Here is a 27,193-nt window from a genome sequence, read left to right as displayed (position 1 = left end):
TTTCTTTGTTGCTCTCCCGCTGGGTCATGGAGCACGAGAATCTTTTTTTTCCACCATTCCCGCTAAGGCCCAATTTCCGACGCTTTCCTCGTGCCGCGGTCCTAAAGCTTGCTTTTAGGAGATCCCAATTCCTGGGGGCCCCTCCGGGTTCTCCAGAATGAGGCCACACCCCGGCCACGCCTTGAACAAAAGACCCCGCCCCCACCCAGCCAGGCCCCTCCCCTAGCCAGATAGGCCCCGCCCATCCAATCAGGCCCCGCCCCATCCATTCAGGCCCCGCCCCCAACCAGTCCGGTCCCGCCGCAGCCAGCCCGGCCCCGCCCACCGGGAGGCCCCGCCCCGTCCAGTCCGGCCCCGCCCACCAGGCGGCCACGCCCCGGTGACGCGCGGCGCCCGGCGCGTGGGGATTCCCGCGGCCGTGGCCACTACCCGGCCTGCCCCGCGGCAAGATGGCGGCCTGAGAGCGGCGGGCAGCGGCGGAAAGTTTGTCGCGGGCTTGAAGTAGTGGGGCCGGGGGCTCGGGCGGGGCCCGGCGGGCGCCCGCGCTCGGGAGGGGCGGCGGCGGCGGTGCGGGGCCGCGGGGGGCCGGGTGCGGAGGGGGCCGGCCGTGGTGGACGCGGCCCTCCGGCCTTGGCGCACCCGCCCCGCAGAGCGGCGGCGGCCCCGGTGTCGGCCGAGGACGCGGGGAGCCCGGGAGTGGAAGCGCCTGCCGCGAGGACGAGGAGCGGCGGCCCGGCCCGGCCCGGCCCGGCGGGTAAGGCGGCCCCCAGGCCAGGCCAGGCCAGGCGGGCGCAGACGCGGGGCGTGCCTGCCGGGGCTCCCGGCGCTCGTGCAGCCGGGGACGGACGCGGTGCGGGACGGGGCGCCGCGCGCCTTCGTCCGTGCGCGCCCACGTGGCCACGGGCCTGGCGCGCTCCTCCAAGCAGCCTCCTCCGGGCCTCCGGATCCCCCTCCCCGTCCCCATCCCATCCTTGGGCTTCTTGGTTGAAGTGAAGATTCTGTGTATGACACCTGGTGGGACGGCTAGGGGGAAAAAAGAACACTTTTTGGAGGAAGGAGGTGATGGTGGTGGGGAGCCCCTAGCCCTGTTGGGGCTCCCTCCCGGCTGAGCTGGGCTGGGAACCATGTGTGGTGCCAGGGATCAACCCCAGCTCGTCTGCATGCCAAGAGAGTGCAGGATCTTTCTACTCCGAGAAGGCGAATTCCCCCATGGAGCTCCCTGAGCGTGTCCCTCTCTGATCCCACCACCTCCTGAATCCACTTTGGGAGCTTGTTACTGCTTTTTTGCTCTTTCTGGCTTGAGGGTTCATCACTGTCCCCGTGGGAGTGTGGATTGGTGGGTGGGAGAGTGAGAAAAAGGGGGAAGACGTGGTGGGGCTAAAGGGAAGAGAGCCCGTCTGGCTTCTTGCAAGAGGTGATGCTGACTGGGTACCACTCTGGGGCCATAGATACAGTTGCTTCCCGCTCCTGGCATGTGACAGTTGCTGTATGGTCTGGGGACACTGTGGCGGTGGAAGGAAAGAACTGAAGTAGCTTTTCTGGGAGATTGACTTGTTCCTCCCCCATAAAATCAGTGTAGTGGTGGGTTGGGCTACACAGCGGTGCTCAGGGTTTACTCCTGGCTCTGCGCTCAGGAATCATTGTGTGGGGTTGTTTGGGCCAACAACAGTGATAGATCTCATTCTCCCAACCCTGAAAGAGCATTGAATATGGCTCTTTGAAAATCTCAGGGCTAGGAAGAAGGAGACATTAGACATTATTGGTGCCTGCTGGAGGCAATTGACGAACAACAGGATGATCTTGATACTGATTGTTTGGGCCACATCCAGTGACACTCAGGGGGTTTCTCCTGGCTCTGCACTCAGAAATTATTCCTGGCGGTGCTCATGGGACCATATGGGATGCTGGGAATCCAGCCTGGGTTGACCACATGCAAGGCCTTATGTGCTAATCTCTCCAGCCCTTCCAGCCATCCCCCTTTGTGGCCCTCACGACTATGCTCAGGGCATCCAGGATCCACTTCGGGTGCAGGTGAGCCTGGCTGTGCCGGTCAGGTCAGGTGGTTCAGTGCTGGAGCTCAGGAGTGCTAGGGGCTCCCAGTATTATCCCTGCTGGTGCAAGGTGGGGGAGTGAATGAGGCAGTGTTGGAGTGCACATCCAGAGCTTCCTGTGTGTGCTCCAGCCCTTTGAGTTCTCCTTGGCCTAAGCCACATTTATTTATTATTTGGTTTGGGGGCGCTCACACCCAGCAATGCTCAGGGGTTACTCCTGGCTTTGCACTCAGGAATTACTCCTGGCAGAGCTTGGGGGACAATATGGGTTGCCAGAGATTGAACTGAGGTTGATTGCATGCAAGGCAAATGCCCTATCAATTGTACTATCGCTCCAACCTCCGCAAGCCACATTTATTATTATTTTTTTTTCTTTTTGGGTCACACCTGGCGATGCACAGGAGTTACTCCTGGCTCTGCACTCAGAAATCACTCCTGGCGGTGCTCAGGGGACCATATGGGATGCTGGGAATTGAACCCGGGTTGGCCGCGTGCGAGGCAAATGCCCTACCCGGCCTGCCCCGCTGTGCTATCTCTCCAGCCCCCGCAAGCCACATTTCTAAAAGAATTTTTCCCCACTAGGTAAACAGAGCATGATTTGAGATAGTCAAGAACATGGACAAGGTCTGGAGCTCCAGGGCCAGTAAGTGGGTGGTTTTGCCCAGTCAAAGAGAGGGAAGCAAGTTTCAGGACCAGCCTCTGCACCATGATTGGCTAGTAAGATTAGTTTGATCTAGAATGCCTCACATTCATTTCCTGCACTTAGCTGCATTTCCCCAAATGCTCCAGAGAGAACACTTGTAGAATGGTATTCTGATCAGGGCCGCTTGCCTTGCACACAGCCAACCCAGGTTCAGTCCCCAGCAACCTATGTGGTCCCCCTGCTAGGAGTAACCCCTGACCACTGAGCCAGGAGTAATCCCCAAGCATTCCCGGGTGTGGCCAAAAAAAAAATCTTCAAGAACTGATGCTATTTAACTGACCTGATGTTTAGGAGCTAGAGAACCTTCTCTCAGGCCAGTTTGTGCAGTAGGTGAAGGCAGTGTGGATAGTACACATGGGCGTGAGGGCAGTGACTCGGGGAGCCAACTGCTTCCTGCAAATCCTTGAGGCGCGGCCATGTGCCACACTCTGTGTTCTTTGTCACCTAAATGGGAATGGAGTTAAGAATATCTCAGGGTGGTCGGGAGGGTTAAGTTGAGACATCGATGTGTTTAGAACAGGGCCCAACACTCTGGATTAGTTAATATGCTCCTCAGATCGGGCACTAATTTCTGTTTCCTGTTGGCCGTGTACACCAGCCACTGTCCTGATGTCAGAGAGGTGAGATTTTTTGTTTGTCTTCAGGCCACACCCGGTGGCTGGCGCTTGGCAGGATGGAGCTTGGGCCTCCCACATGCAGAGCTCCGAGTTACCTCTCTGTTCTGCGGCACAGCTTTTGGATAGAGACTTTGCATGTGGAAATAATTTCCCCTTGGTGGTGGAACAGCCCTGGAACTCTGGTGGTGGACGTGAGGAAAGCCTGTACGCGTAGCTTCTGCTGTACCCCAGAGATTCTGGAATGTTGTAAACTAATAAGTCTTTTTTTTTTTTTAAGGTGGTGGAATGGGTCAGGAAATAGCTCTGAAGACTGGATCACATGTTTTGATTGGGGGAGGCCTGCATTTGATCCCCGGTACCCCCATGGTTCCTCAGTACTGTCAGAAATGACCCCAAAGCACAGGAAAGCTCATTAAGTTATTTTAGCTGGTGCTCAAATATTAATTTTCTGAAGCTGCAGAGCTGTAGCATTATCTGCAGGAGTTGAGTGATGGCAGTAATAGTACTGAGTACAGTAGGTATTCTTTTATTTATTTTGATTTTTGGGTCACACCTGGCGATGCTCAGGGGTTATTCCTGGCTCTGCACTCAGGAATTACCCCTGGTGGTACTCAGGGAACCCTATGAGATGCTGGGAATTGAATCCAGGTCGGCTGCGTGCAAGGCAAATGCCCTACCCACTGTACTGTCGCTCTAGCCCCAAGTCAGTGTTTTTTCTCGTTTACGGGGGGTACAGCAGCAGTGCTCAGGAGTTAGTCCTGGATCTGTGCTTAGGAATCACTCCTGACAGTGCTTGGAGGACCATCTGGGATGCTGGGGATTGAACACAGGTCAACTGCATGCAAGACAAACATCCTACCTGTTGTACTGTATTGCCCCAGCCCTGTCCTTTTGCCTTGTTACATGTTACATGCATGATCTAGTTCAGTTTTTTGGTCTGGGGTGGCATTTTGAAGGCTGTGTCAAGGGGTCTCGAAGCCCTTCCTTGTTATTCTCAATCAGCTGGGCTGGTCATTTAACTTGAGGGCCTGAGAAACCGCTCGGGCCCAGTGGTGCAGAGGGGTAACCCATGGCATCCATGGTGGCGGCTGAGGGCCTCCAGGACCATACCCAACGGTGTTTGGGTGACTCCCGGGCTGCACCTAGCTAAGCTGTTGACCATGTGGTTCCATCCCCGTGTATCTTAACCCCTGAACTGTGCATTTAGCCCCTCAACAACCCTATGAAGCAGTGTTACTCTTCCTATTTCATAGATGGGCCGGAGAGATTGTATGGAGGTTTAGGTGCTTGTGTGCCTGCAGTTGACCCTGATTCAATTCCTGGCATATGGTCCCTGAACACAGCCAGGTGTTACGGGAAAAAAAAAAAAAAAAGAACCCTGTTAAGTCAGAGTGGTTAAGTAGTTTGTTCAGGGCCAACCTAGCTAGTAAGCAACAAAACTGGGATTTGAATCCAGGCCATCTGACTTGAGTGATTGGGCTTAACTGAGCCCTTGTTATGAAGCTAATATTTTTTGGGGCGGGGGTCGCTCACCAGGCGATTCCCGGGGGTTACTCGTGCCTCTGCACTTAGCAATCACTTCTGGCAGTGCTGGGGGACCATATGGGATGTTAGGATGGAACCTTGGTCAGCTGCATGCAAGGCAAGTGCCCTCCCTGCTGTCCTATGGCTCCAGCCCCAAGAAGCTAATTTTTGCTTGCTTTTGTTTTTCATGGTGTTGAGGCATCTTCTAGCTAGGTGTTTGGATCACACCCTGGACTCCCTCAGCTGAACTGAGCTCTCTCTCCTAGCCTTAGGAAGCTGTGCTTTAATTATGCCTTATGGTGATTTGCATTGTTCGTATAACCCTTCATGTTTTTGGTGCTGGTTGCATCTTCGGAGCTGAATTTTTCATCATAGCTCTCCTTCCTCAGACATCTTAAGGGCATGACCAAGGGAGTTCTTTGTGCCCCAGTAGCCAGAGCTGTTCTTTTTGTGATTCAGCAGAACACCTTATGCCTGGGATGGGCCTGCAGAATGATCCTAGGATCCACTCAGCTTGCCACAAAAAGGTGTGAGTATATGTGTGTGTGTGTGTGTGTGTGTGTATTACTGTCTGGCCCATTTTTGTTTTTGATCCTAGGATCCACTCAGCTTGCTGCTAAAAGGTGTGTGTGTGTGTGTGTGTATTACTGTCAGGCCCATTTTTTTTGATCCTAGGATCCACTCAGCTTGCTGCTAAAAGGCATGAGTGTATATGTGTGTGTGTGTATTACTGTCCGGCCCATTTTTGTTTTTGATCCTAGGATCCACTCAGCTTGCCACAAAGAAGTGTGAGTATGTGTGTGTGTGTGTGTGTGTGTGTATTACTGTCAGGCCCATTTTTTTTGATCCTAGGATCCACTCAGCTTGCCGCAAAAAGGCGTGAGTATATGTGTGTGTGTGTGTGTGTGTGTGTGTGTGTAAAATACTGTCAGACCCATTTTTGTTTTTGATCCTAGGATCCACTCAGCTTGCTGCTAAAAGGTATGTATATGTGTGTGTGTGTGTGTGTGTGTGTGTGTGTGTGTGTGTATTACTGTCAGGCCCATTTTTGTTTTTGATCCTAGGATCCACTCAGCTTGCTGCTAAAAGGTGTGTGTGTGTGTTTGTGTGTGTGTGTGTGTGTATTACTGTCAGGCCCATTTTTTTTGATCCTAGGATCCACTCAGCTTGCCGCAAAAAGGGGTGTGTGTGTGTATGTGTGTGTGTGTGTGTGTGTGTTATATTACTGTCAGGCTCATTTTTGTTTTTGTTTCTGGGCCACACCTGGCTGTGCTCTGCTTACTCCTGGCTCCTGGCTTGCTCCTGGCTCTGTGCTTAGGAGCACTCCTGGCAGTACTCTAGGGGCCAAAAGGGGATCGAACCAGATCAGCCACTGCAAGGCACGCGCCGTAGGGCTCTACTGACTTGCCAGCCCCATAAGGCTCATTTCTGGCAAGAGCAGTTGAAGTCTGTTCATCCACAGTTTGCATGTCCTCTTCCCTTTAAAAATAGAGCGTGGGGCCAGAGAGATAGCACAGCAGGTCTGGTGCTTCCTTGTGTGTGTGTGTGTGTGTGTGTGTCCCACCCCCAGGGTTTGCAGCTGACCCAGTTTGATCCTTGGCATCCCATTTGTTCCGTTTGAGCCCCTCCAAAGAGTGGTCCCTGAGCGCAGGGCCAGGAGTAAGCCCTGAGAGCCTCTGGGTGTGACCCCACCTCCCCCCAAAATCAAACATTTAAAAAAAACCAGCACGGAGCCAACTACACAGAAAGGGGGACAAGAGTATTTTATAAACTACCCTCCACTTGACGCGGGCAAGGCGAGCAAGTGGGTTTGTACTGCTCGCAGCCCGGGGCTGAAGGCTGTGGCGGTTTGATGGACGGCTTTCCTTTGCCCCGGATTTAGGGCTCGTTCTTCCCCGCCTTCTGAGTCATGTCCTGTCTATTTAACACGCCCTCGGGGCCCGTTTTCTTGCCTCTCCACCCGCCTTCCTGAGTAGGCACGCGCCAGGTGTCCGGGCAGCCAAATAGATTTTAGGAGGTGGGGGATGGGGTGCTCAGGACTCTGGGCTGACCCCCCCTCCCCCGCATGGTGACGCAGCCCGGAGCTGAGCCCCGTGCTCCGGTGCGTGTTCCCGTGTCTGCGGTCTGCCCCCCTCTCCCTGTGCTGCAGAAGCTCCTGTCGCGGGATTATGTACTCTATCTTGCTACGGCCCCACTCAGCGTGCCGGGACGTGTTATCTCCAGAGACCGTACCTTTGTGTTTTGGTAGACGTCCTCAAGCCGGAGCTGAAGGCCAATGGATTTTGAGCCGATTTCTTGCCCCTTTATTATTTTCCTTTCTGTTGTTAACTGAAATAAAAAATTTTTTTCCCATAGCACTCCTTACTCCTGTGTCATGTACTGATCTCGGCCCTTCACCCGCGCCCCGTTGCCGAGGGCCTAGGACCCTCCGGCACAACCACGCCTGCAGTCCTCCCCTGACAGCCTCTTGGCAGCGCCCTGCCTTCATCCTTGCTGGCACTGGCCTCTGCAGGTGCTGTGGTGGTTCTCTGGAGCGCTGCCCCCTCCCTCCCTCCCTGCGCCTTCCTGCACCCTTCGGGGCCCTGCTCTTGCGCTTATTTCTGTGGTGACACTGTGTTACCATCGCCTGATCCTCAGGAAACCCTGCGTGCCCTGAGCACAGGGACTGGCCTTGTCCCCTGTGGCATTCTGCGTGTACGGAAGAGCGGGCCGCACACTAGGGGCTTTATGATGGACTGTTCATACTGGAAGAGTGAAATGCGGTGGGCAAGGTCTTCCTACCACAGTCTCCCTTCCGTGCGTTGCAAAGATGATTTCCCATGGACTGGAGAGTGAGTGCAGCGGGTAGGGCTTGCCTTGCATGTGGCTCCCCTGGGTTCAATCCCTAGCACCCCTTATGGTCCCCTGAACCCTGGGCACCTCCAGCTGTCGTCCTAGACTCCACCATTCCCACCTCCCCACCCGCACCCCCACTGAGTTTTTCTACCAAAAGCACTGTGTCTTCTCTGAGAAATGCTTTGAGTTTCCCCAGGTGCAGGAAAGCCTGCTCAGCTCGCGGGCCCTGAATCCCCCCCGACCTCCTGAGCATGTGCTCGCTTTTGCTTGGGCACTTTACCCCACAGAGTGCTCTGCTCTGTCTCCGAGACTGTGTCCCTAAGACCCAGCTCCTTGGTCACCTCCTCAGAAAAGGATACTCCTGCTTCCTGCCTCCTCTGGGCCCCCCCGTGGCCTTAAGCCACAGTTCTGACACTGCCTCGTAGTGCTGTGAATTGTTGACTGTGGCTCTTTCCGTGAACTCCCTGTGTAGCAGATCATGGGGTGCGGGGTGGGGCTTAGGGAGGGAGGGTGGACGGAGATGGATGGACTGGCTCGAACATGGTATAGTGTCTGATTTTGGAGCTCAGCAGGCCTGGTTCAAACCCTGACTGCTATTTGCATGCTGTATGGCTTTTAGTTTGCTATTTTTTGTGTGTGTGTGTGTTTTTTTTTTTGGGGGGGGGACATACTCAGTGATATTCAGGATTTGCTCCTTGGGTGGTACTCAGGATTTACTCCTGGCTCTGAACTTAGGGATCACTCCTGGGGTGCTCAGGACCACATGTAGTGCTGGGATTGAACAAGGGTTTCCCCTCTCTTATCTCTCTGGCTCTGTACATGTTTAATGAGTGAAGACCATTTTGGGAAACTTGGTAGATAATGCTTTGTTAGGGGTCTGGGTGGGGGCCATGTGAGTCGTTTGTGATAGAGGGGTCATATTTATTTTCAGTGACACATGTTAAAACTTACAATACAGTTACTTCAGAAAAGAGAAGAAAGAAAAGACTTCCTTTTATTCAAGCTGGAATAAGCTTTGCAGTTATTTGTTGTTGTTTGGGGGCCAAATCTGGCAATGCTCAGGGCTTACTCCTGGCTCTGTGCTCAGCAATTACTCTCGATGATGCTTAGGGGACCATACAGGATGCCGAAGATTGAACCTGGGTTGGCCACATTCAAAGCACACCAGACTTTTGCTTTGGCCAAGCCAGATAGTTTTTATTGAGCTTTTTAGAAAGATACGAGGGGAGAGGAAGAGAGAAGTACAGGTGTGGGAGAGAATACCGGCTTCTCTGTCATGGATATAGTTAGCAGAGAAGACGATAAACAAGGGAGATGCATGTTGAAGGGAGAAACTGGCCTTGCAGAGCAAGCCAAGCTGTCTGATTTCTGCAAGGCGCCATGAGCATTTTTGAGGTGGAATAAGATTGAGTCTCCTTGTGACGGATAATAAAAGCAGCGAGACTGGGCGGGGAGCACATGCTTTACATGCAGGAAGTTCGGGTTCATCCCTGGCACCACAGGATGCCCTGAGTAATGTGAGCACTGAACTAGGAGTAGCTCTCCCCAGTACCCCAAGGTGTCAGTTTCCCCCAAAACAAACACAGTGACCTGGGAGGTGCCCGGTGAGTGGTCTGTCTAGAAGGAGGTTTCTCTCCGGCGGGTGGGGTTTGGTTTTTGGCCTGGGGCTGGGACTTGGGTGCCCGGCCTCCAGTGCCTGCGCCCCCGCCCGCTGAACTCGCCCTAACCCAAGGAGGCTCCGGGGACTTCCCCGCTGCTCCCGTGTGCAGTGAGTCCTTTGGTGGATCGCGACGGGTGCGGGTGGGTTGGTAAACAGAGCAGGAGACAGTGATGGGTGGGGTGCGTTAGAGCCCGAAGAGTGTCGGGGTAAGGCTGCTGGAACACATCCACACATGGAGCTCGGACTTCTTGGCCCCTGTTTCTGGGGGTGCTTAGTTTGGGTGCTGCCTGGACGGGGAGCTGGTGGCAGTGGGTCTGTCCTTCCTCAGGTCTTTGTTTCAGTGGCGTTGCAGAGGTAGGACCCGGGGTTCCTGCCCCAGCCAGACGCTACAGGAGTTTGTTTTCAGAAGCCCACTGCCCCTCGATGATCCTCACGCCCCGTCGGTGCCAAAGACCAAGACCGGTGAGGAGAGCAAGGCCCGTCTGTGGGCTCTGCAGGGGGTAGTGTCTTCCCTGCTCAGTGCCCCTTGTCCCGGCCAGTCTTGCTCGCTGCGCTGTGGGGTGAGTGGCCCGTCTGCCTCTCCTGAGAGGGGCTTCTCACTCTCAAGCTCCGGAGGGTCCTGGTCTTAGGGGCATCGGGCCCCCCAGTGCTGAGTAGTCCTGGTTACGGGTGACCCGGCCCAGCCTTCCCTCCCGGTGGAGCATTCACGGGCGACTTGGCAAAATCTTTGGAACTTTTTCTGTTTTTATTCGTTTGTGTGTGTGGGGGGGCACACCTGGTGGCTGCTCAGCACTTTTCTCCTGGCTCTCTGCTTGGGGATCACACCTGCAGGGGCCTAAGGACCTTCTGGAATACCAGGGATCAGACCCTGGTCGGCTGTGTGCTCTGTCCAAAGGGGCCTCTGCACTCTCCAGCCCTGAGTTTCCGAGGGAAGCGTCTCTGCCAGTGGGAGCTTAGTATCTCTGACGCTTCCAGGCTTGAGTGAGGGTGCTGAAATGATCCCTCGGTGCTTGATCGCCTTCACCTCTTTCTTTTTCAAACCCCCAAATGGCCACTTTTAACATTTATAGCAGCTTGTATTTTTAATGGGCTGGAGCGATAGCACAGCGGTAGGGCGTTTGCCTTGTGCGCAGGCGGCCCAGCCAAGCCAGGTTCGATTCCTCCACCCCCTCAGAGAGCCCGGCAAGCTACCGAGAGTATCTCGCCCGCATGGCAAAGCCTGGCAAGATACCCGTGACGTATTTGATATGCTAAACACAGTTAACAATAAATCTCACAATGGAGACGTTACTGGACCCGCTCAAGCAAATCGATGAACAACAGGAGGACCGTATTTTTAATATTTTTTTATTGTTATATATTATTGCGATTATTTGATACACTACAGCTAGCCCCTCCCTTTCTCAGTTTGAATTTGGAGGTACTACACAATACAAAGAGAAATGAATGAAAGTGTCAGAACCAAATGTGTGATTCTGCTGGCCAGTTTGGTACATGGTATGTAGTAGTAGTTTTATGGTTCCCTTTAGAAAAATGGGTTTGAGGGGCTGGAGCAATAGCACAGCGGGTAGGGCGTTTGCCTTGCACGCGGCCAACTCGGGTTCGATTCCCAGCATCCCATATGGTCCCCGGAGCACCGCCAGGGGTAATTCCTGAGCACAGAACCAGGAGTAACCCTTGTGCTTCGCAGGGTGTGACCCAAAAAGAAAAAAAAAAGGGTTTGAGGGGCTAGAGAGATGGTACAGCAGATAAAATGCTTGCCTTGGGCAACTTGCACAGGTTAGGTCCCGGCTTCCCTTGCTCTCATAGGCACCTTCGTAGCACCTCCAGGAACAATTCCTGAGCGCAGAGCCCAGAGTGACCCCCTGAGCATAACCAGCTGTGGCTCCTAACCCCCCCCCCCCCCAAAAAAAAAGGAGGGGATTTGTCACTTTGATAATTGTTTCCTGTTTACTGCATTGGCTGGAACCACCAAGATCAACTTCCTTCTTGCAGAAGGAGAGGAGAGAGGAAAAGCAAAGAGATGGTGGAAGGAACAGGAAGTGCTGGGTCTTTCTGACACTTTTTTGGAGGGGCCCTCTGTGGGGTCAGGGGTCAAGCCCCCAGTGGTCTCAGGGAGGGCAGTGCCTGGCACCGGCTCTGCTCACGTTCCGGCTTTTCCCGCCTGCTCCATCATCTCCCTTCCCCGGGCTCTGGAAGGAGCCCTGCGGAGTGTTTGCTCTTTCTTCCTTTTCAGCCTTCTTTGCGTTCTGCTGACACCCCTAAGCCAGCAGGAAGGGTTGGAAGAGGCCATGAACTCTGCACCTGTCCATTTTCTTGCTTAATTATCATCTGGCCGCTGACATCCTGTTACACCTAAGCTCCATTTTGTGCCCGGTGTGGTCAGCTCGCCTCCCAAGTGCTCTCACAGGTCCCTCTGGGTGTGTTCCACGCACAGTCTCGCCAGAGGAGTGGAATCCAGGTCTGGAAACCAAGAGCCGGAAGTGGCGCGAAGGCGTCTCTCCAGCGCTCCCCTCTCCCTGGCGTGGGGTGTGCACTGTGGTTACATCTCATTACCAAGGGCCTCCTGGCTGGAGAGAAAAGCTGCGTTATCTGGTAAGGAGATTGGAGGGGAGCTTGGGAGAGCCGTCGGACTAGGTAGTGCTGTGTCCTTTGGGGCTCCAAAGGTCTGGGTGCTGACCACGGTGAAGGGGTGGGACCTCGTCTTTGTTGCCATCAGCCACAGCTGCCGACAAGGTGACTCTGGCGTCTGTGAAGGGCATGGCCCGACGGGGGGGGGGGGGGGAGACCCTTTGTGCTCAGGCCACTCAGGAGCCCGCAGAGAGCCACTTGCCCTGCAGTAGGCACCAACCCTGCACCATCACCAGGAAGCCAGCCTGGAAGGGTCTTGGTGTGGGGCAGAATTGCCTCTTAATTTATTTACATTCTGTTCTTTGGGCCACCCCTGGTGATGCTCAGGGCTTACTCCTGGCTCTGCACTCAGGAATTATTCCTGACGGTGCTCTGGGGACAATGTGGGAAAACGAGGATTGAACCCGGGATGCTGGGTGCAAGGCAAACGCCCTCCCTGCTGTATCATAGCCCTAGCCTCTCCTCTGGCTCTTTATTTATTTATTTTTTGCTTTTTGGGTCATACCCGGCGATGCTCGGGTTTACTCCTGGCTTTGCACTCAGGAATCATTCCTGGCGGTGCTTGGGGGACCATATGGGATGCTGGGAATCGAACCCGGGTCGGCCGCGTGCAAAGCAAACGCCCTACCCGCTGTGCTATTGCTCCAGCCCCTCCTCTGGCTCTTTAAAGATAGTTTCTTAGGCTGGCGTAGGAAACACTCCGATCCTGGTTCTCGTGGGTTTGGGCGAGTCCCTCAGCCTGTCTGTCAGAGAAGTCTACAAGGATGAGAGCAGACCTGGTGGCGGGAATATGCTTCCAGGATGGGGAAGCACAGTGGCACTGGGATGGGTGGGGCTGGATGGTTTCATCATAACCATAATATGTGCCCTTGGGTAAAGTATTAATCATGCAGCTCTGGGCCAGAGAGAGTACAGGGGTTGAGTTCTTGTACGTGGCTGTCACTGTTGGCTCCCTGGCACTGAGTGGTCCCCTGAGCATTGCTGGGAGCCCAGGTATGAAAGTAGTCCCAACCCCTCCCCAAAACACGGCAACTTAAACTTCTGAGAAAAGACAACATTTTCAAAAGTACAAAGGCATTCTTTTTTCCTCTCTTGAACCCCACTTTGTCTCAGGCCTAGCCCTAAAGATAGGAAACTGTTACCCTTGAGTTGTTTCCTTGTAATAATTTCCTCCTCTTTTTTTCTTATGGCTGGGGGAGGGAGGTCCCTGGAACCTTGACCCCTTCTAGTTTGGGCAGGGTAGGGCTGCCGTTCGAGGTCCAGCCTGAGGATGTGGTGCCAGGGATTGAACAGAGGTCGATTCCTAGCACGCAGGCACCTAGATCCCTGACTGCCTCTCTGTTTTTGTCAGGGGCTCGGTTGGGGGCTTCCGTTCAAGTGTTTAGAGGGACTGGGTGCTGGGTTTTGTTTTGTTTTGTTTTTTCTTTTTGGGCCACACCTGGCGATGCACAGGGGTTACTCCTGGCTTTGCACTCAAGGAATTACTCCTGGTACTGCTCAGGGGACCATATGGAATGTCAGGAATCGAACCCAGGTCGGCTGCATGCAAGGCAAATGCCCTCCCGGCTATTCTATCACTCTGGCCCTGGGTGCTGTTTCCAGTGATACTCAGCCCAGTGAACTGGACTATTGTTTGGTTTTGGCTTTGGGGCCACATCTGACAGTGCTCAGGGCTTACTCTTGGCTCTGTGCTCAGGGATCACATTTCTGGCAGGGCTCTGGGGAACCACATAGCGTGCTGGATTGAATCCTTCCTCACTGGACTGGACTAGGAATGTTTGGACGCGGTGCTGCCCGGGCCCTGCAGTGTGGGGGCCCACAGCTCTACACCCCCCGTGGCTCAGGAGGCCGTGCGTGCTGGGTTTGAACTCAGTCCTGCTCGTTATTGCTGAACTCTCTCCCCGGCCCTGGAATCATTTTTTTCTTCCTTGTCCAGTGACGTTTCTGTGAATGATATTCATTGGTATGGGGGCGGGGTTGGGGGGAATGGCCCCTAGCGGGACTCGGGTGAGAGCCACATGGGGTGCTGAGATCCAGCTGGGCACAGCCTTCACCTCTGTCCTAGATCCCTGCCCCTGAGAATGACACTTGTAGACACTCCTTACCATGCAGCTCCTGACAGTGAAGCCAGCAGTCACACACACGGCTCTTCAGCTTGCCAGTTCTGCCCTGGGTTGGAGCTGTGCCGTCGAAGGTTCTGTTTGTTCCAGGCTCCTGCCCAACGCCAGATGGGCTCCTCGGGGCTGGCTTCTTGGGAGGGAGGCTGGGAGGTGAGTTCTAGAGGGTGTCACTGCAGCAGCACCTGGGTTTGCTGAGGGCTTTTTGGGGGGCGGACTGGGGCCCACCTGGCAGTGCTCAGGGGACCATCGCATGGCTCTGGGGACGTCAGCCAGCGTTGCGGCTGATGCAGCCACCTTCTGCCCTGTTTCTCCAGCCCTCTGAGGCTTTGCACTCTGCCATGGAATCGTCTGGCGTGCCTTTGACTAGGAAGCGGGAGGAGTGTGAGCGCGTTGTGGACAGCCGCACTTCCATGCCCATGACCTGGTTTCTCCGCCTCTGCTGCAGTCCAGAGAGAGCCCCTGGATTCTGAGGCCTGGAAATAGCCAGGTGACTTGCTGCTCTGCCTTTTGAAAGCAAGCCAGTCTCAGCTGGTGCCTGTGGCATGGGTTTTCTGGGTATGAGGATTCGGGAAGTACCCCGACAGGGGCCATACTTCTGTTTGGGGGCCCTGCCTGGCCGTGCTGGGGTGGGATTCTCAGAGCCGTTGCTCGGTCGAGTTCCGTTTCCTGCCCCTGCCTTTCAGTCTCCGGGACAGAGCAGAAGCTGCGGGGAGAATCTGCTGAGACCCTTTTGGGCTCTGCATCTGGCGACCAAGGAAGGATGGTCTTGGAACGCCTTTGGGGACTTTCCCTGCCTGAGTTAACCCTCGCCCAAGATCCCTCCTGGGCCCGGCTGGACTCTTTCCCTCTTCTCCGCCTGGTGTCTGCTCATCTGCAGCCTTCTCCTGCCCCACTGAGCGCCAGCGGTGTTGGCAATAGTATCCTACCTCGCTTCCCGCGGGGGTCTCTAGCACCCTATCACTGTGACTGCGTTTGCTGAGAGCTCCGAGTCAGAGTAGGCCACTTTCCCCTAGGGAGTTCTGGAAGCTTCTGGGAAGTGTTTTCTGTTATTCCTGGGAAGACTGAGTGGCAATGCCAGCCTCTGTCTCGGAGCCCGGCTCGCTCACATCTGGGAGTGCGGCCACCGCACGCACAGCCTCTGTCCTGGCCCCGTGGCGGTGCCTCGGTCGAGCCAGCCCCGGTCCTGCAGCCACTGAAGGTGGCATCGGGCCACCCCTGCCCTCCGCGGCCCCGCTGGCGGCCAGGTCACACACTGCCCCATTGTCCTGGGCTTTCCATGGCGCCCTTGTGGCAGTCACTGCTGTCGGCCGGGGCCGCCTCTGGGCGTCCTTTCTCAGGGAGCCTTCGGCGGGGGCGGCCCCTCCCCCACAGCTGCCCTCACCAGCTGCCCACCAGAGATCCGTGCTCCCAGGGACCAAGAGCAGGGGCACCGCATCTCGCCTGTCTGGTTTGTTTGGGGGGTAGGGGGACACGCCCGTGGGCTCGCAGGCACCCCACTCCTCGGCCTTCCCTCTGCTTTCTCTGCTCCCAGGCCACGCTGTGTGCGCCAGCGGGTGCAGGGCAGGACACTCACCTCGGGAGTCTGACCCGGCCCCCGCAGCCCCCTGCTAACCAGCCTTTGGGAGCCCAGCTGCCCCCTCCTCCCTCGGCTGTGTCCGCCTCTCCCGCCCCCGAGGCCCAGAGCTGCGTTAGCCGACTGCCAGCCTGGGAGGAGGGGAGATGGGGAGATCACCCCGTCCCTCTGGTCACTGTGACCATCCCTGTCACCGCACGGCTCTGGCTGTGTGAGCGGGAAGGGGCCCCTCCGTGCGGTCAGCTCCCCTCCTCCCTCCGTCATCGAGGAAAGGTATCCCGGTTACTCTTTCATCAGGGTGAAGAGGAGCAAGGCTGTCCTTGGAGGGGTGGAGGCTGAGGAGACCCTGGTGGGGGCTGGCACGTCTGTGGGTTGGAGCCGGCAGAGCTGGGGAAGGGCGCGGGGCGGGGCCAGAGGGCGAGGACCTGGCCTGGGACCCCACCACGGGCCCACGCAGGGCGCGGCCTCTGGTGCCAGCCAGCAAGCTGCCTCCCGCACGCAGGCGGCCCCCGCATCCCTCGCGCGGGCCCGGGCAGGACGGGGCGCGGCCTGCAGGGCGGGCTGATCGCTTGGGCCCCACAGGTCTCGCGGCTGCCGGGGCTCTCCCTGCTCGGCCGCGCCCAGTGCGGAGTGGACGTGTCCGTGGGGGAGGGCAGAGGGGCCTGTGGATGGGCCGGGAGCTGGCCAGCTGGACGGGCGTGGTGGCTGATCCCACGAGGGGCCCCCGAGGGACCAGAGTGGAGGCCTTGCCCAGGCCAGCCCTCCTTGGTCCTCCTTAGGCAGGGGTGCGGGGCACTGACGCTGACCGCTGGCTGTGCTTTTTTGGGGCCCGGCCTGCCCGGCTGAGGGGACGGTTTGGTGTTTGGTTTGCGTGGCTCACGTCACCGGGCTTCCCGTGTCTGCTTGGCTCAGAGGCCAGGGGGATCGCCACAGGCGCTCGCTAAGGTGGGTCGCCGGGAACGCACACGCGGGTCACCAGCACTGGTTCCTCAGGGTCCCCCGGCGGGAGAGGTCCCCTCTGGTCTGGCGTCTAAAAACCTGCCCGTCTGTTCCATGGGGAGCAGGTAGGAGGCCAGGCTGGGGTGTGGGCACCTTGTCCGAAGAGGCTGAGGCTGAACCTGCCAGTGGGTGGCAGGCAGGGCTGGCGTGGGCACGCTGGCATCTTGCGCCCCCCCCCCCCCCCCCGGGCTGCTGCCTGCCCGCCTGCCACGTGCCCAGGTCCGCTGCGGGCTTTGCTCCTGGAGCTCAGAAGCAGCTGCACGCCAGGAGGGGGACCTGCGGGCGGTGGGGGGGCCAGTGAGGCCTGGCTCCCCGCAACAGGACTCTTGGCGGGCGAGGGCTGGCACTGTTCACTGATCGTCAGGAAAAAAGCCATTGTGAGTGCGGTGGGCTGGAGTCTTCCAGGGTCGCTTTGTTCCTTGGCTGGCCTCGCAGCGGGTAGTTTGTGTTTTCGAGCTCGGTGGGAGGCAGAACCTGGATCTCCCAGCTTGCGAGCAGCCAGACCTGTAGGGCAGTGCTGTGCCCTGTAGGGTCTGGGCTGTCCCCGCGGGCTCTGGGCTGCATCCTGTGGGCTCCGGGCTGTGACCCGCTAGGCCGGCGCCAAACCCCTGTGATCAGACCATGTCCTCACAGTTGCTCAGGCCTCCAGGAGGGGCTGGGTTCTGGGTTTATTGATGTCCTGCCAGGCTCTGAGGGGCGGCAGTGGTCACTAACTTGGATAGCTAACGTGTATTAGTGAAATGGCGAAGGAGGGATTCAGTGATGTTGTCTGAGTTAAGGACCCCACACAGGGGCTCTTTCTTGAGTTGGTGACCACCGGGAGCAGAAAGGTTTGGGAGTGGTTGGAGTCCAGATGAACTGCTGGTGCCAGCCTGGCAGTGCTCGGGGCTGACTCCCGACTCTGCACTCGGCCACCCTCTGTGGTGCCAGGGATCAAATGTGTTCGGCCGCCTGCACGGTAGGTGCCCTGCTGTATTACTGCACCAGTCCCTGGGGCCATACTTTCTTTTTTTGGGGGGGCGGGAGGGGTGGCCAGGGGCAGTCCTGGTGGTACTCAAGGGTGGTGCTAGGTGGCCCTTCATGGCCAGGACTTAAACCCAGGACTTCTGCTTGCGAAGCACGTAAGCCGTCCCCTTAGCCCTAAACGACAGAATGAATTCAGATAATTTTTTTCTTTCAGTGGGGGAGATCAGACTCGGGGTGTCACACACGTCTAACCCCTCGGGGCTGCATTTCTTAGGGTGTGGGTGATGTGGGAGTTGGGCTCCGAGCCTTGGCAGCTGCGCTGGGGCCAGTGGAACGAGGGAGCAGTGCCGAACGGGGGAGCTGGAGGGGACGTTGGTGCCGAGATAAGCCGGGGCAGCCTCCCTGCTTCCCGGCCGCTCGGGTCCAGCTGTCCCTGCCCTGGCGAGGCGCTGCGCCTCCATGGCCTCCACGGGGAGAGTCGCGGCCTGACCCGCCCTTCCTTCCTGCACCCTGGCCTTTGCCCTCTGCCTGGGCGGAAGGAAGTGCGAGGAGGCGCTGGCTCCTCGGTGCTTTTGTCCCCTGTGGCGAGTGCTGGCAGGAGGGGTGAGGTGAGTGAGAGAATCTGGAGTCTGGGAGGTTCCTCCTGGCCCCGCTCCTCCCTGTCTGTGGCAGCAGGGACCCCTGGCCTGGTGGGGGCGCCTGGTGACCCACACCCGCCTTGCCGCAGCCACACCGGGGAGTTGGTGGGATCCCTGGCAGACCGAGGGACCCTCCGGGGACCGGCCCCGCGGCCAGCGCCCGGCACATGCCGCTCCTTCGTCTCGGCTCCGTGCTCAGCTGCCGAGCAGATTCCCGGCGCTCCGCGTGCCGAGTTCCATTTCTGACGCGCGTAGACTTTGTTCTCTGGAGGCAGCTAATCGTGCCCCATGGGCCGTGATCAGGAGAAGGTGCTTAAGACGGGGCAGGCGTTGACAGGCAGCCGGGGCTGGGGCCGACCGGCAGATTGCAACACAGCACTTCGGCAGCTCTCCTGCCCCAGCGGCCCAGGGAGGGGTCTCCCCCTCGGAACCCCTTTCGCAGAGGGTAGATGAACCCCGCAGAAGGGGGCGGGGGGGGCGGGACTCAGGGACGGAGGGCTGTGAAGGGAGGGCAGTGGGCCCGGCTTGCTGCCTTCCTGGGCGGCGCATTCAGCAGCCGGACGCTTCCTGCAGCTGTTCCTGCAGCAGAGAGGTGCGCCTCTCCCTGTCGACCTGCGGGAAAACCCATTTTCTTGCCGGCCACTTGAGCCTGCTAGGTGTCCAGAGGCCAGAGGGGTCCTGTGCAGCCTGTTCTAGGCGGTCCAGCTGTTTTCCCGGAGGCCGCCTCCTCTCTGCACAGGGCTGGGTGTCCCTGGGCTCCAACGCTCAGAGACAACCTGGGAGCCTTGCGGGCAGGAGATGTGCCCCTGGAGATGGCAGTGGTCACGGGCCTGCCTGCTGTTCCCCCACCCCCGTCCCAGCTTGGGGGCCAGGCGTCCTGCGGAGGATGCGTTTGTTCCCTACCACCCCTGGGCCGTTACTTTCTCAGCAATCTCAGCCTTGGTGCTCGGGGATCCCTTCAGGTGGAACCCTCCAGACAGTGCTCAGGGGTCCCTCCAGGCAGTGCTCGCGGATCCCTCCAGGCAGTGCTCGTGGATCCCTCCAGGCAGTGCTCGGGGATCCCTCCTGGCAGTGCTCTGGGAACCCTCTGGGGCTGGGCATCAGTCTTGGATGACCCCTCATGCTCAGGTCAGCCTGGCACGGCGGGCCTCAGTGGCCCGGCTCTGTTAATGCCGGGGTGGAGCAAGGTCCTGTCCGCCCTGGTATTTGTGGTCACAGGCAGGGAGTGGCAGAGTGTCCCCCCTGTGGCCTGGAGTTGACTCTGCAGGCTCCCGGTGACTGTCTCCTGAGAAGCACTGTCTTCTGTCCCCCCCGATGGGCGTGGTTTCCCTTGCTGGGCGCCACGTGTTGGTGCCGTAGGTCAGAGAGGTGCCAGGCTGCTCTCCTATGGGCACGACCACTTCCGGAGTGTCCTGAGGAGTGTGGCCCTGGGCAGGCAGAGCCAGGGAAGGACGGACAGGAGAGGGCGGGGACACCCCGGTGCCTGCAGCTGACGGGGCCAGGGGAAGGGACCTGGGCCGGTTTCTGTTCAGGGGTCAGCTGAGTAGCTCGTACTCCCGTCTCTGCCTCTCTGCCCCTCTTCCGTCCCCTGCCCACCCCCACACTTGGGCCCACGGGCCCAGACGCCCGGAGGGCCCTGCAGCGGTGACCCCAGGGACCTGTGGGGGTGACAGCTCAGGAATGTGCTGTCCTTACAGGCCCGCCCGCCCGGATTCCTGCGCAGGGAGTCAGCGGGGCCCAGCACGCTGCCGGTGCCCTGTGGGGACACGTTCTGCCTCCCCATCAAAGGGGCGGACGTTGGCGGCTCGTGGCCACGTCCCCGCCCGGCTTCCAGGGAGCAGGCTGCCCAGACAGAGGGAGGCCGCTCCTGCTTCCCGCCCGGGGCCCTGCTGGAATGTGACGCGTGTCAGGGCTGAGGCATGTCCCGACAGACCAGCTGCGGGAGCACAGGCAGGAGCCCGCCAGCCCCCACCCCCAGGTGCGCGCCCCGGAAAGCCACCTGAGGTGACTGCGGTCCCCGTGGAGGCTGCTGCCCTCCTGCTGCCGCCCGGCTTACTGCAGCCAGGCCTGGGGGACACGGCCCACCCCCAGGTCTGCCTCTGTGAGGAAGGAACGGGCCAGGACCCCCCTCGGGCCTCCACAGGGGCCCAGCGGGTCCCACACGTGACAGTGCAGCCCCCTGCTGCGATGGCCCGACCAAAATGCTTCCCGACATTTGCCAGGTGTCTGGGGTGGGGATTGGGGGGAGTGGGGGGCAGAGTCGCCGTGATCAGAGCCGTGATCAGAGCCGTCATTGCCCGACACCGGCCCGGCTGGGGATCTCTCTCCCGGAACCACCCTGCACTGCCGGCTGCAGTGAACCGCCATCCAGTGCTGATGCGGTCTGGGGGTTCCTTCTGGACACAGGGCCAGGAGCTGTCGGTCTTCGCAGCATCTTCTGGGGACTCTGCTCACCCCCCCCGCCCCCCCCGCAGCCTGAGCTTCCCTGGGGTCTCGGGTGCTTCCAGGTGCCGGGGAGGCTGAGCGGTGAGTGGACTGGGATCAGGGCAGGGGACAGGAGCAGACGGAGCGCGACTGGCCTTCGCTTCCAGCCTGGCTCTCCGCAGAGGCCATCCAGGTCCCCTGGGGGCAGACTGGCCTTCAGCGCTGATGGACAGGCAGTGGACACCGGGTTTCCACTTTCTCCCCTTCTCGGGTTTCAGGAACTGTTGGCGAGAGGAAGTGGAGGGGCTGTGGGATGCGAGAGCCGAGGGCTGACTCCCGGACAGCGGAACCCTGAGAGCTGCCGACAGGCACGCGGTATGTCCCTGATCAGGCGGCGCCGCCACCCGCCTGTCCCCTGGGGAGGCTGGCGGGCAGCAGGCGAACGGGCAGGTGGTCCCCCGGGTGGAAAACGGGATGGAGGCCAGCACGGCTGCCCCATGTGAGGGGCAGGTCCCCCCCACCCCCCCGGAAAGCTGCGGGCTCATCATGGTCATGGGGGTGGAGGGCCATGCTGGGGCTTGCTGGGACCCAGGGCCCCGCTGAGTGACCCCCTTGCTTGTCCCACTAAGGTTCATGGTACATTCCCTGCAGACCCTTAGCCCGTCCACCGCCTTCACAGCAGCCACATGTCCTGTCCCCAGGTCAGGGTGGACAGATACCCCTGAGCGGGCTTCCTGCTGAGGTGAAGACCTGAGCCCTGTAGACCCTGGGTCGAGGCCCAATGCCCAGTGGCCTGGCCCTGGCGTCCTGTGCCCCTGCCCAGTGCCCTGGCCCTGGCGCCTTGTGCTTCTGCCCACAGGTCTCGCCCCTTCCCCTCCACCCGCTGGTCCTAGCTCTACCCTGACTCCATCATGGCCCAGGCTGTCTGCTGCGTGGCAGCCCCCCCGCCCCGGCCCCCGGCCCCTCCCTCCCCTCTGAGCCCCTCCTGCCTCACCTCCTGTCCGCAGCCGGAGCAGCGCCCCCAGCATGAGCAGCGCGGCCCCTGCGAAGAAGCCCTACCGCAAGGCTCCGCCCGAGCACCGGGAGTTACGGCCGGAAGTTCTTGGGGCCCGGCTCGAGCAAGAGGTCAGTGGGCCGCGGTCTGCCTCCTGCTGGAAGCGGCGCTGGTCTTCAGAGGAGTGCCTGGGATCCAGGCGTGGGGTCTCCTGGCCTGGCCGTTGCCCGTGGGGATGGCGAGAGAGTGCCGACCCCATGCCAGGGGGTCGTGACGCGCGGGCTCCAGGCACGCCTCTGTCAGAGGGCAGCCCCCGACCCCCCGGCCTGGCCCCCGCCCACTGTCCTTGTTCCTCCGAGAGCTCGGGGTCCCCAGCTTCCTCAGTGGAGGAGCCGAGGCACGTTGGGTCCCCCGACACAGTGATGCCTGGAGCAGGGCACAGACTGGAGCTTCAGTGGCCCAGAGCCCCAGTGGGGTCAGTCTGTGTGAAAGGCCAGCTTGGCTGGCCCTGCTTGGACTTGGCACAGTGGGGGAAGTCCCAATGCCTGAGGTGGGAGGGTTGGTAGGCTCCCGGCCCTCCCTCACTTTGCCAGGCCCGGCCTGGTACACAGGCAGCAGCCCTTGGGACGGTCAGCTCAGCCTCCCTTGCCCGCCGTGTGCCCGCTCTGCCCTTGAGGGCTGAGTTCCGGCCCCTGCACGGTGAAGGTGTCGGGGCTCGGGAGCCTCTTGGACGCTCAGGCCGTAGGCCCCGTGGGAGCTGGGCGTCTCCCCTCCGCTCCCCCTGCCTCGGAAGCCTCTGCAGCCCCTCGCGGGCTGTGTGCCCGGCGCAGGGAGTGGGCGGCCAGTGGCCAGGGCGAGGGTTCGAGGCCTGTGTGGACCTTCCTCCGTGCCTCCGCCCAGCAGGCGTCAGGCGTGCCCAGGTTCTCTGGGAGGTGGGCCAGGCAGGCGCCGGGCGCAGGGCCTCTCCTCACGCCGTGTTCTTCTGTGTGCAGGAGTCCCTGACCGACGCGGAGAGGATGAGGTGAGTGTCCGCGTGACAAGACGCCTCAGCTTGGGCGGGCGTGGCTGGAGCTATCTGTGGACTTTCCCTGGATTAGGAAGAGCTAAATTTCAGGGTAGGGTATTTTGGGCACGCGGAGCGGAGGCTTGGTGTTGCGAATATTCTTTCTGGATAAGAGGTTTGTTCCGGGACACTGAGGGAACAACGCGGCAGCTCGGAGGGGGTTGGCTCTGAAGGGCCCGGCCCTGCCGAGCTGTCTCTCCCTGGCTCCGGGCCGCTGGTGTCCGCCACTGCACTGCAGCCCTTTGTTCCCCTGGAGGCCTCCGATGAGGGAGCTCTGGGGCCGGGTTTCCAGGGGATTAATAATGGAGAAGCCGGAATGTGCCGGAAACCAGAGCCACAGCGGGGGCTCCCCCCACCCCTGTCCTGCCTTTTCCTCCAGCAAAGTGGCGCTCGCCACCGCCGCCGGTGTCCCCAGCCCTCCCCCCCAGCCCTCCCCGCCCCGGGCCGAGTGCTCAGGACTCGGGCTGAGACCCGGCAAATCTCCCTCCTTCCCGAGCCCCACCGGGCCTTCCAGGCTGCCCTGGCTCTCTGACGACCCTTGACCTTGACCTTGGCCCTTGACCCCTGCCCTTGCCCCGGCCCCACCAGGCTCTTGCAGCAGGAGAACGAGGAGCTCCGCCGGCGCCTGGCCTCCGCCACCAGGCGCACCGAGGCCCTGGAGCGCGAGCTGGAGATCGGGCAGGACTGCCTGCAGCTGGAGCTGGGCCAGAGCCGAGAGGAGCTGGACAAGTTCAAGGACAAGTTCCGCAGGTGCGTTGTGGCGGCTGGACACCACGTGCCTCCCCGCGCCCTGGGGAGAACGGTTCTGGCAGGGGATCGGTGGGGCCTGCAAGCAGCATTCTGCAGTCTGAGCACCCCAAGATATTCCAGGGGGGCCCCAGGGGAAATCCCATCGGAGAGACGGGTGCCAACCAGGGGACAGAGCCACAGAGAGGAAACAGGTTCCAGAAAGTGGCCGTGGTCGGAGAAAGCTTGGGGAACATTGATTGGGGAACACTGGGCCGGAGCCTTGCAGAGCCAACCTGGGTTCCGTCCCCAGAGCCCCCCCCCCCCCCAGGAGTGATCCCTGAGCTCCACTGTGTTTGGCCCCCGCAAACAGACAAACATAACCCCAAAACTAATAAATGATGGGGCCAGCGGGGAGGGCACTTGCCTTGCGTGCAGGTGACCCGGGTTCCGTCCCTGGTATCCCATGTGGTCCTTCAAGCGCCGCCCTGAGCATAGGAGACAGGAGTGCCTCTCTGGGTGTGGCCCGCAAAACAAACCAACATCCCCCCCCCCAAAAAAAATACCCCTAATAACAAGATCCGGGACTGGAGAGCTCCGTGGGCAGAGCACATGCTTTGCACTTGTGTTCTGCTGTGCCAGGGTGTCTGCCCAGCACGGAGCTTGGTGGCTCCTGAGCGCATGTGGTATGGGCTGCAAATAGAGCGGGAACGGCGGGTTGTGGGGTGGGGGTGAGACTCGGGTGGCAGGTCACGCGTCCGGTTCCCCGCGGGAACAGGGGGAGCAGTCTGTGGACCCAGGCCCGCCTTTCCCCTCCCCCCCTGCAGGCTGCAGAACAGCTACACGGCTTCGCAGCGCACCAACCAGGAGCTCGAGGACAAGCTGCACACGCTGGTAACGGGGAGGCGGCGCGGCTGGCGCCGAGCTGGGCCCGCCGGCTCGGCTGGCAGGGCAGGCGGGGGCGCGGGCGGGGGCGGGCCGGGCGGCCGCGGGCGGGACGCCGTGTCTGTGCCGGGAGCCGTCCTAACGCTCACACTGTTTCTCTTCTCTCCTCGTCCCCCCGCTGCCGCGTCGCTGCTGTGCCCCTCAGGCCTCTCTTAGCCACAGCTGGATCTTTGCAGTTGCGTCCGAGTGTGTGTGTTCTCTCCCTTGCCCCGGCCGCCGGGGCCCTGGCTCTTGCCCACTCCTGTCCTCTCCCTCCTGTGGTCAGTGCCCCCCTCCTGGGGGACGGCAGCAGGGGAGCGAGCCCGCCCTGGCCTTGGGCAGATGGGTGTCCCCTCCCCTCCCCGCCGGGCGAGAGGGCTGTGGCCTGCAGCCCCTCCCTGCCCAGCCGGAGCCCGTCCCAGTTGCCCCCTCCCCTGCCCATCTGCCCTGTTTGATCTCAGGGCCTGGGGATGCGGTGACAGCCCTCAGGGACTTGGGACCTGGAGCCCTCGTGTTCCTGAGGTGGGGCCCCGCCCTGGCTGCGCCCAGTGGCCACAGGGCCTGCGCAGACCACCCCCGAGCCATCCAGGAGAGCAGGGGAGGTGTCTGGTCTCCTTCTGTCTGTCCGTCTGTCTCTGCTCCATCCGCCTTGGCTGCCCGAGCACCTGTAGCTTCCTGTGTCTTGGGGGCTGGGGCGGCGGCAGAGGGGGTGGGCAGGCCAGCCAGGGCGGTGACCGCTCACCACGGGTCTCCTGCCCCAGATCAAGAAGGCGGAGATGGACCGGAAGACACTGGACTGGGAGATTGTGGAGCTGACGAACAAGCTGCTGGACGCCAGGAACACCATCAACAAACTGGAGGAGCTCAATGTGTGTCCCCGGGGGGACCCTCCTGGCCCAGCCCTGCTCCCCGGGGCGGGGCCCGCCTCTGACCAGGTCTGTGTCCGCAGGAGCGGTACCGGCTGGACTGCAACCTGGCCGTGCAGCTGCTCAAGTGCAACAAGTCCCACTTCCGGAACCACAAGTTCGCCGATGTGAGTGGCCCCCGCCAGCCCCCGGGGCTCCGCCTAGCCCTTTGCATGTCTCCACCCTGCTGCCCGCAGCTCCTCTTTCTGCGCTGCTGTCCCCCCTCCCCCTCCCCGGGGCCCCTCAGATGCCACACTGGAGGCTGGGGTTCATCTCAGGGACGTGGGTCCTGCTGGTCAGGGACAGGGAGAGGCTTCAGGATGAAGGGGCAGCCACAGTGAGGGGCGCACTAGACCCATCCGAGCCCCTTGCCACCGGACTGAGCTCTAGATCCCTGGGGCTTGGGGTGTGCCCTGGCACTGGGCACTGCCTGGTCCTAGCAGGAGCCCCTGTGGGTGGGGGAAGGGGGGTCCACATGTGCTCACACACGCCCCTGGACTTGCGTCTGAATTCAGACCCTGGTTGTGTTCCTCGAAAGCTTCACGTTCTGAGTGCGGGCTGCCGGGAGCGGAGGTGGCTGCACCCTGCCACTCTGCCACTCGCGTGGTGCCAGGCAGGAGAGGGGGGTGCGGGACTGTGGGGGGCCGAGCCAGGCTCGCTCAGGCGGGCGCCTTCCCGTCTCTCCCCTGCTCCTTCCCCGCAGCTGCCCTGCGAGCTGCAGGACATGGTCCGGAAGCATCTGCACACGGGCCAGGAGGCGGCCAGCCCGGGCCCCGCCAGCAGCCCGGCCCCGGGGGCCGTGGTGCCCACGTCGGTCATTGCCCGGGTGCTGGAGAAGCCCGAGTCGCTGCTGCTCAACTCGGCCCAGTCGGGCAGCGCGGGGCAGCCCTTGGCCGAGGACGTCTTTGTGCACGTGGACATGAGCGGGGGCGCCCCGGGGGACCCAGCCTCGCCCCCCGCCCCCGGCAGCCCCGCCCCCCAGCCCAATGGGGAGTGCCGGTCCCTGGGCCCCGCCGCGGGGTCCTCGGAGGAGGAGCTGCCCGTGCCCGCCTGTGAGAAGCTGAGCCCCTACCCGACCCCGACCCCGCCGCACCCGCTGTACCCCGGCCGCAAGGTGATCGAGTTCTCCGAGGAGAAGGTGCGCGTCCCCCGCAACAGCCCGCTGCCCAACTGCACTTACGCCACGCGCCAGGCCATCTCCCTGAGCCTGGTGGGCGACGGCGCGGAGCAGGCCCGGCCCGGCCCGGGGCCCAGCAGCGGCCCCGCCTCGGCCCAGTCCTCGCCCCACCACCAGCCCAGCCCCGGCCCTGCCGCGCTCAGCGCGCCGGCCAGCTCGGCCAGCTCCGAGGAGGACCTGCTGGCCAGCTGGCAGCGCGCCTTTGTGGACCGCGCCCCGCCGCCGGCCGCCCTGGCCCAGCGCACCGCCTTCGGCCGGGACGCGCTTCCCGAGCTGCAGCGCCACTTCGCCCTCGGCCCTGCCGCCGGGGACGAGGGGGTGGACGCGGGGGTGGACGCGGCTCCCCCGCCCCCCGGGACGGGGCTTTCGCCGCGGACACAGACCCCGGCCCCCGGCCTCCCCGGGGAGGACGACGCGGAGGAGCTGAACCTGCCCGTGAGCCCCGAGGAGGAGCGCCAGAGCCTGCTGGCCAGTGACGGGCGCGGGGACGCTGACCAGGGCCCGGGTGCCGCCCCTGCTGACACCCCGGCCTGGCTGCGCCCCGGCTCCAGCCGCCGCCCGCGCAGCCCCAAAAGGATGGGCGTGCACCACCTGCACCGCAAGGACAGCCTGACCCAGGCCCAGGAGCAGGGCAACCTGCTCAACTAGTGCTCGCGGCCGCGT

General features: G+C 60.8%; 1 protein-coding gene across 2 annotated transcripts; it reads left to right on the top strand.

Moving 5' to 3' along the window:
* The first annotated feature begins 420 nt into the window (after positions 1-420).
* On the top strand, positions 421-27,193 carry TJAP1 (tight junction associated protein 1). 2 transcript variants are annotated; one of them, XM_056126035.1, is made up of 10 exons: positions 421-483; positions 21,020-21,116; positions 21,749-21,866; positions 22,728-22,756; positions 23,387-23,548; positions 24,352-24,418; positions 24,615-24,644; positions 25,210-25,317; positions 25,398-25,481; positions 26,057-27,193. In XM_056126035.1, the coding sequence occupies exons 3-10, from the start codon at positions 21,768-21,770 to the stop codon at positions 27,176-27,178; spliced, it is 1,701 nt and encodes a 566-aa protein (XP_055982010.1). In that variant the 5' UTR covers positions 421-483; positions 21,020-21,116; positions 21,749-21,767; the 3' UTR covers positions 27,179-27,193. The 2 variants fall into 2 exon arrangements, with proteins under 2 accessions (XP_055982010.1, XP_055982011.1); XM_056126036.1 differs by lacking the exons at positions 421-483; positions 24,615-24,644 and having other exon boundaries at positions 20,895-21,116.

This window comes from Sorex fumeus, unplaced genomic scaffold (assembly GCF_029834395.1).
Source record: "Sorex fumeus unplaced genomic scaffold, SorFum_2.1 ptg000061l, whole genome shotgun sequence".
Lineage (NCBI taxonomy): Eukaryota > Metazoa > Chordata > Mammalia > Eulipotyphla > Soricidae > Sorex > Sorex fumeus.
Note: the sequence above shows the minus strand (reverse complement) of the source record. Positions and strands in the feature narration are given on the sequence as shown.

Excerpts from the sequence above, each read along its gene's own strand:
- TJAP1 (XM_056126035.1), top strand. The coding sequence starts at position 21,768 with ATGAGCAGCGCGGCCCCTGCGAAGAAGCCCTACCGCAAGGCTCCGCCC. Across the intron at positions 23,549-24,351 it reads TTCAAGGACAAGTTCCGCAG|GCTGCAGAACAGCTACACGG; the intron begins GTGCGTTGTGGC and ends CCCCCCCTGCAG. Across the intron at positions 25,482-26,056 it reads GGAACCACAAGTTCGCCGAT|CTGCCCTGCGAGCTGCAGGA; the intron begins GTGAGTGGCCCC and ends CCTTCCCCGCAG.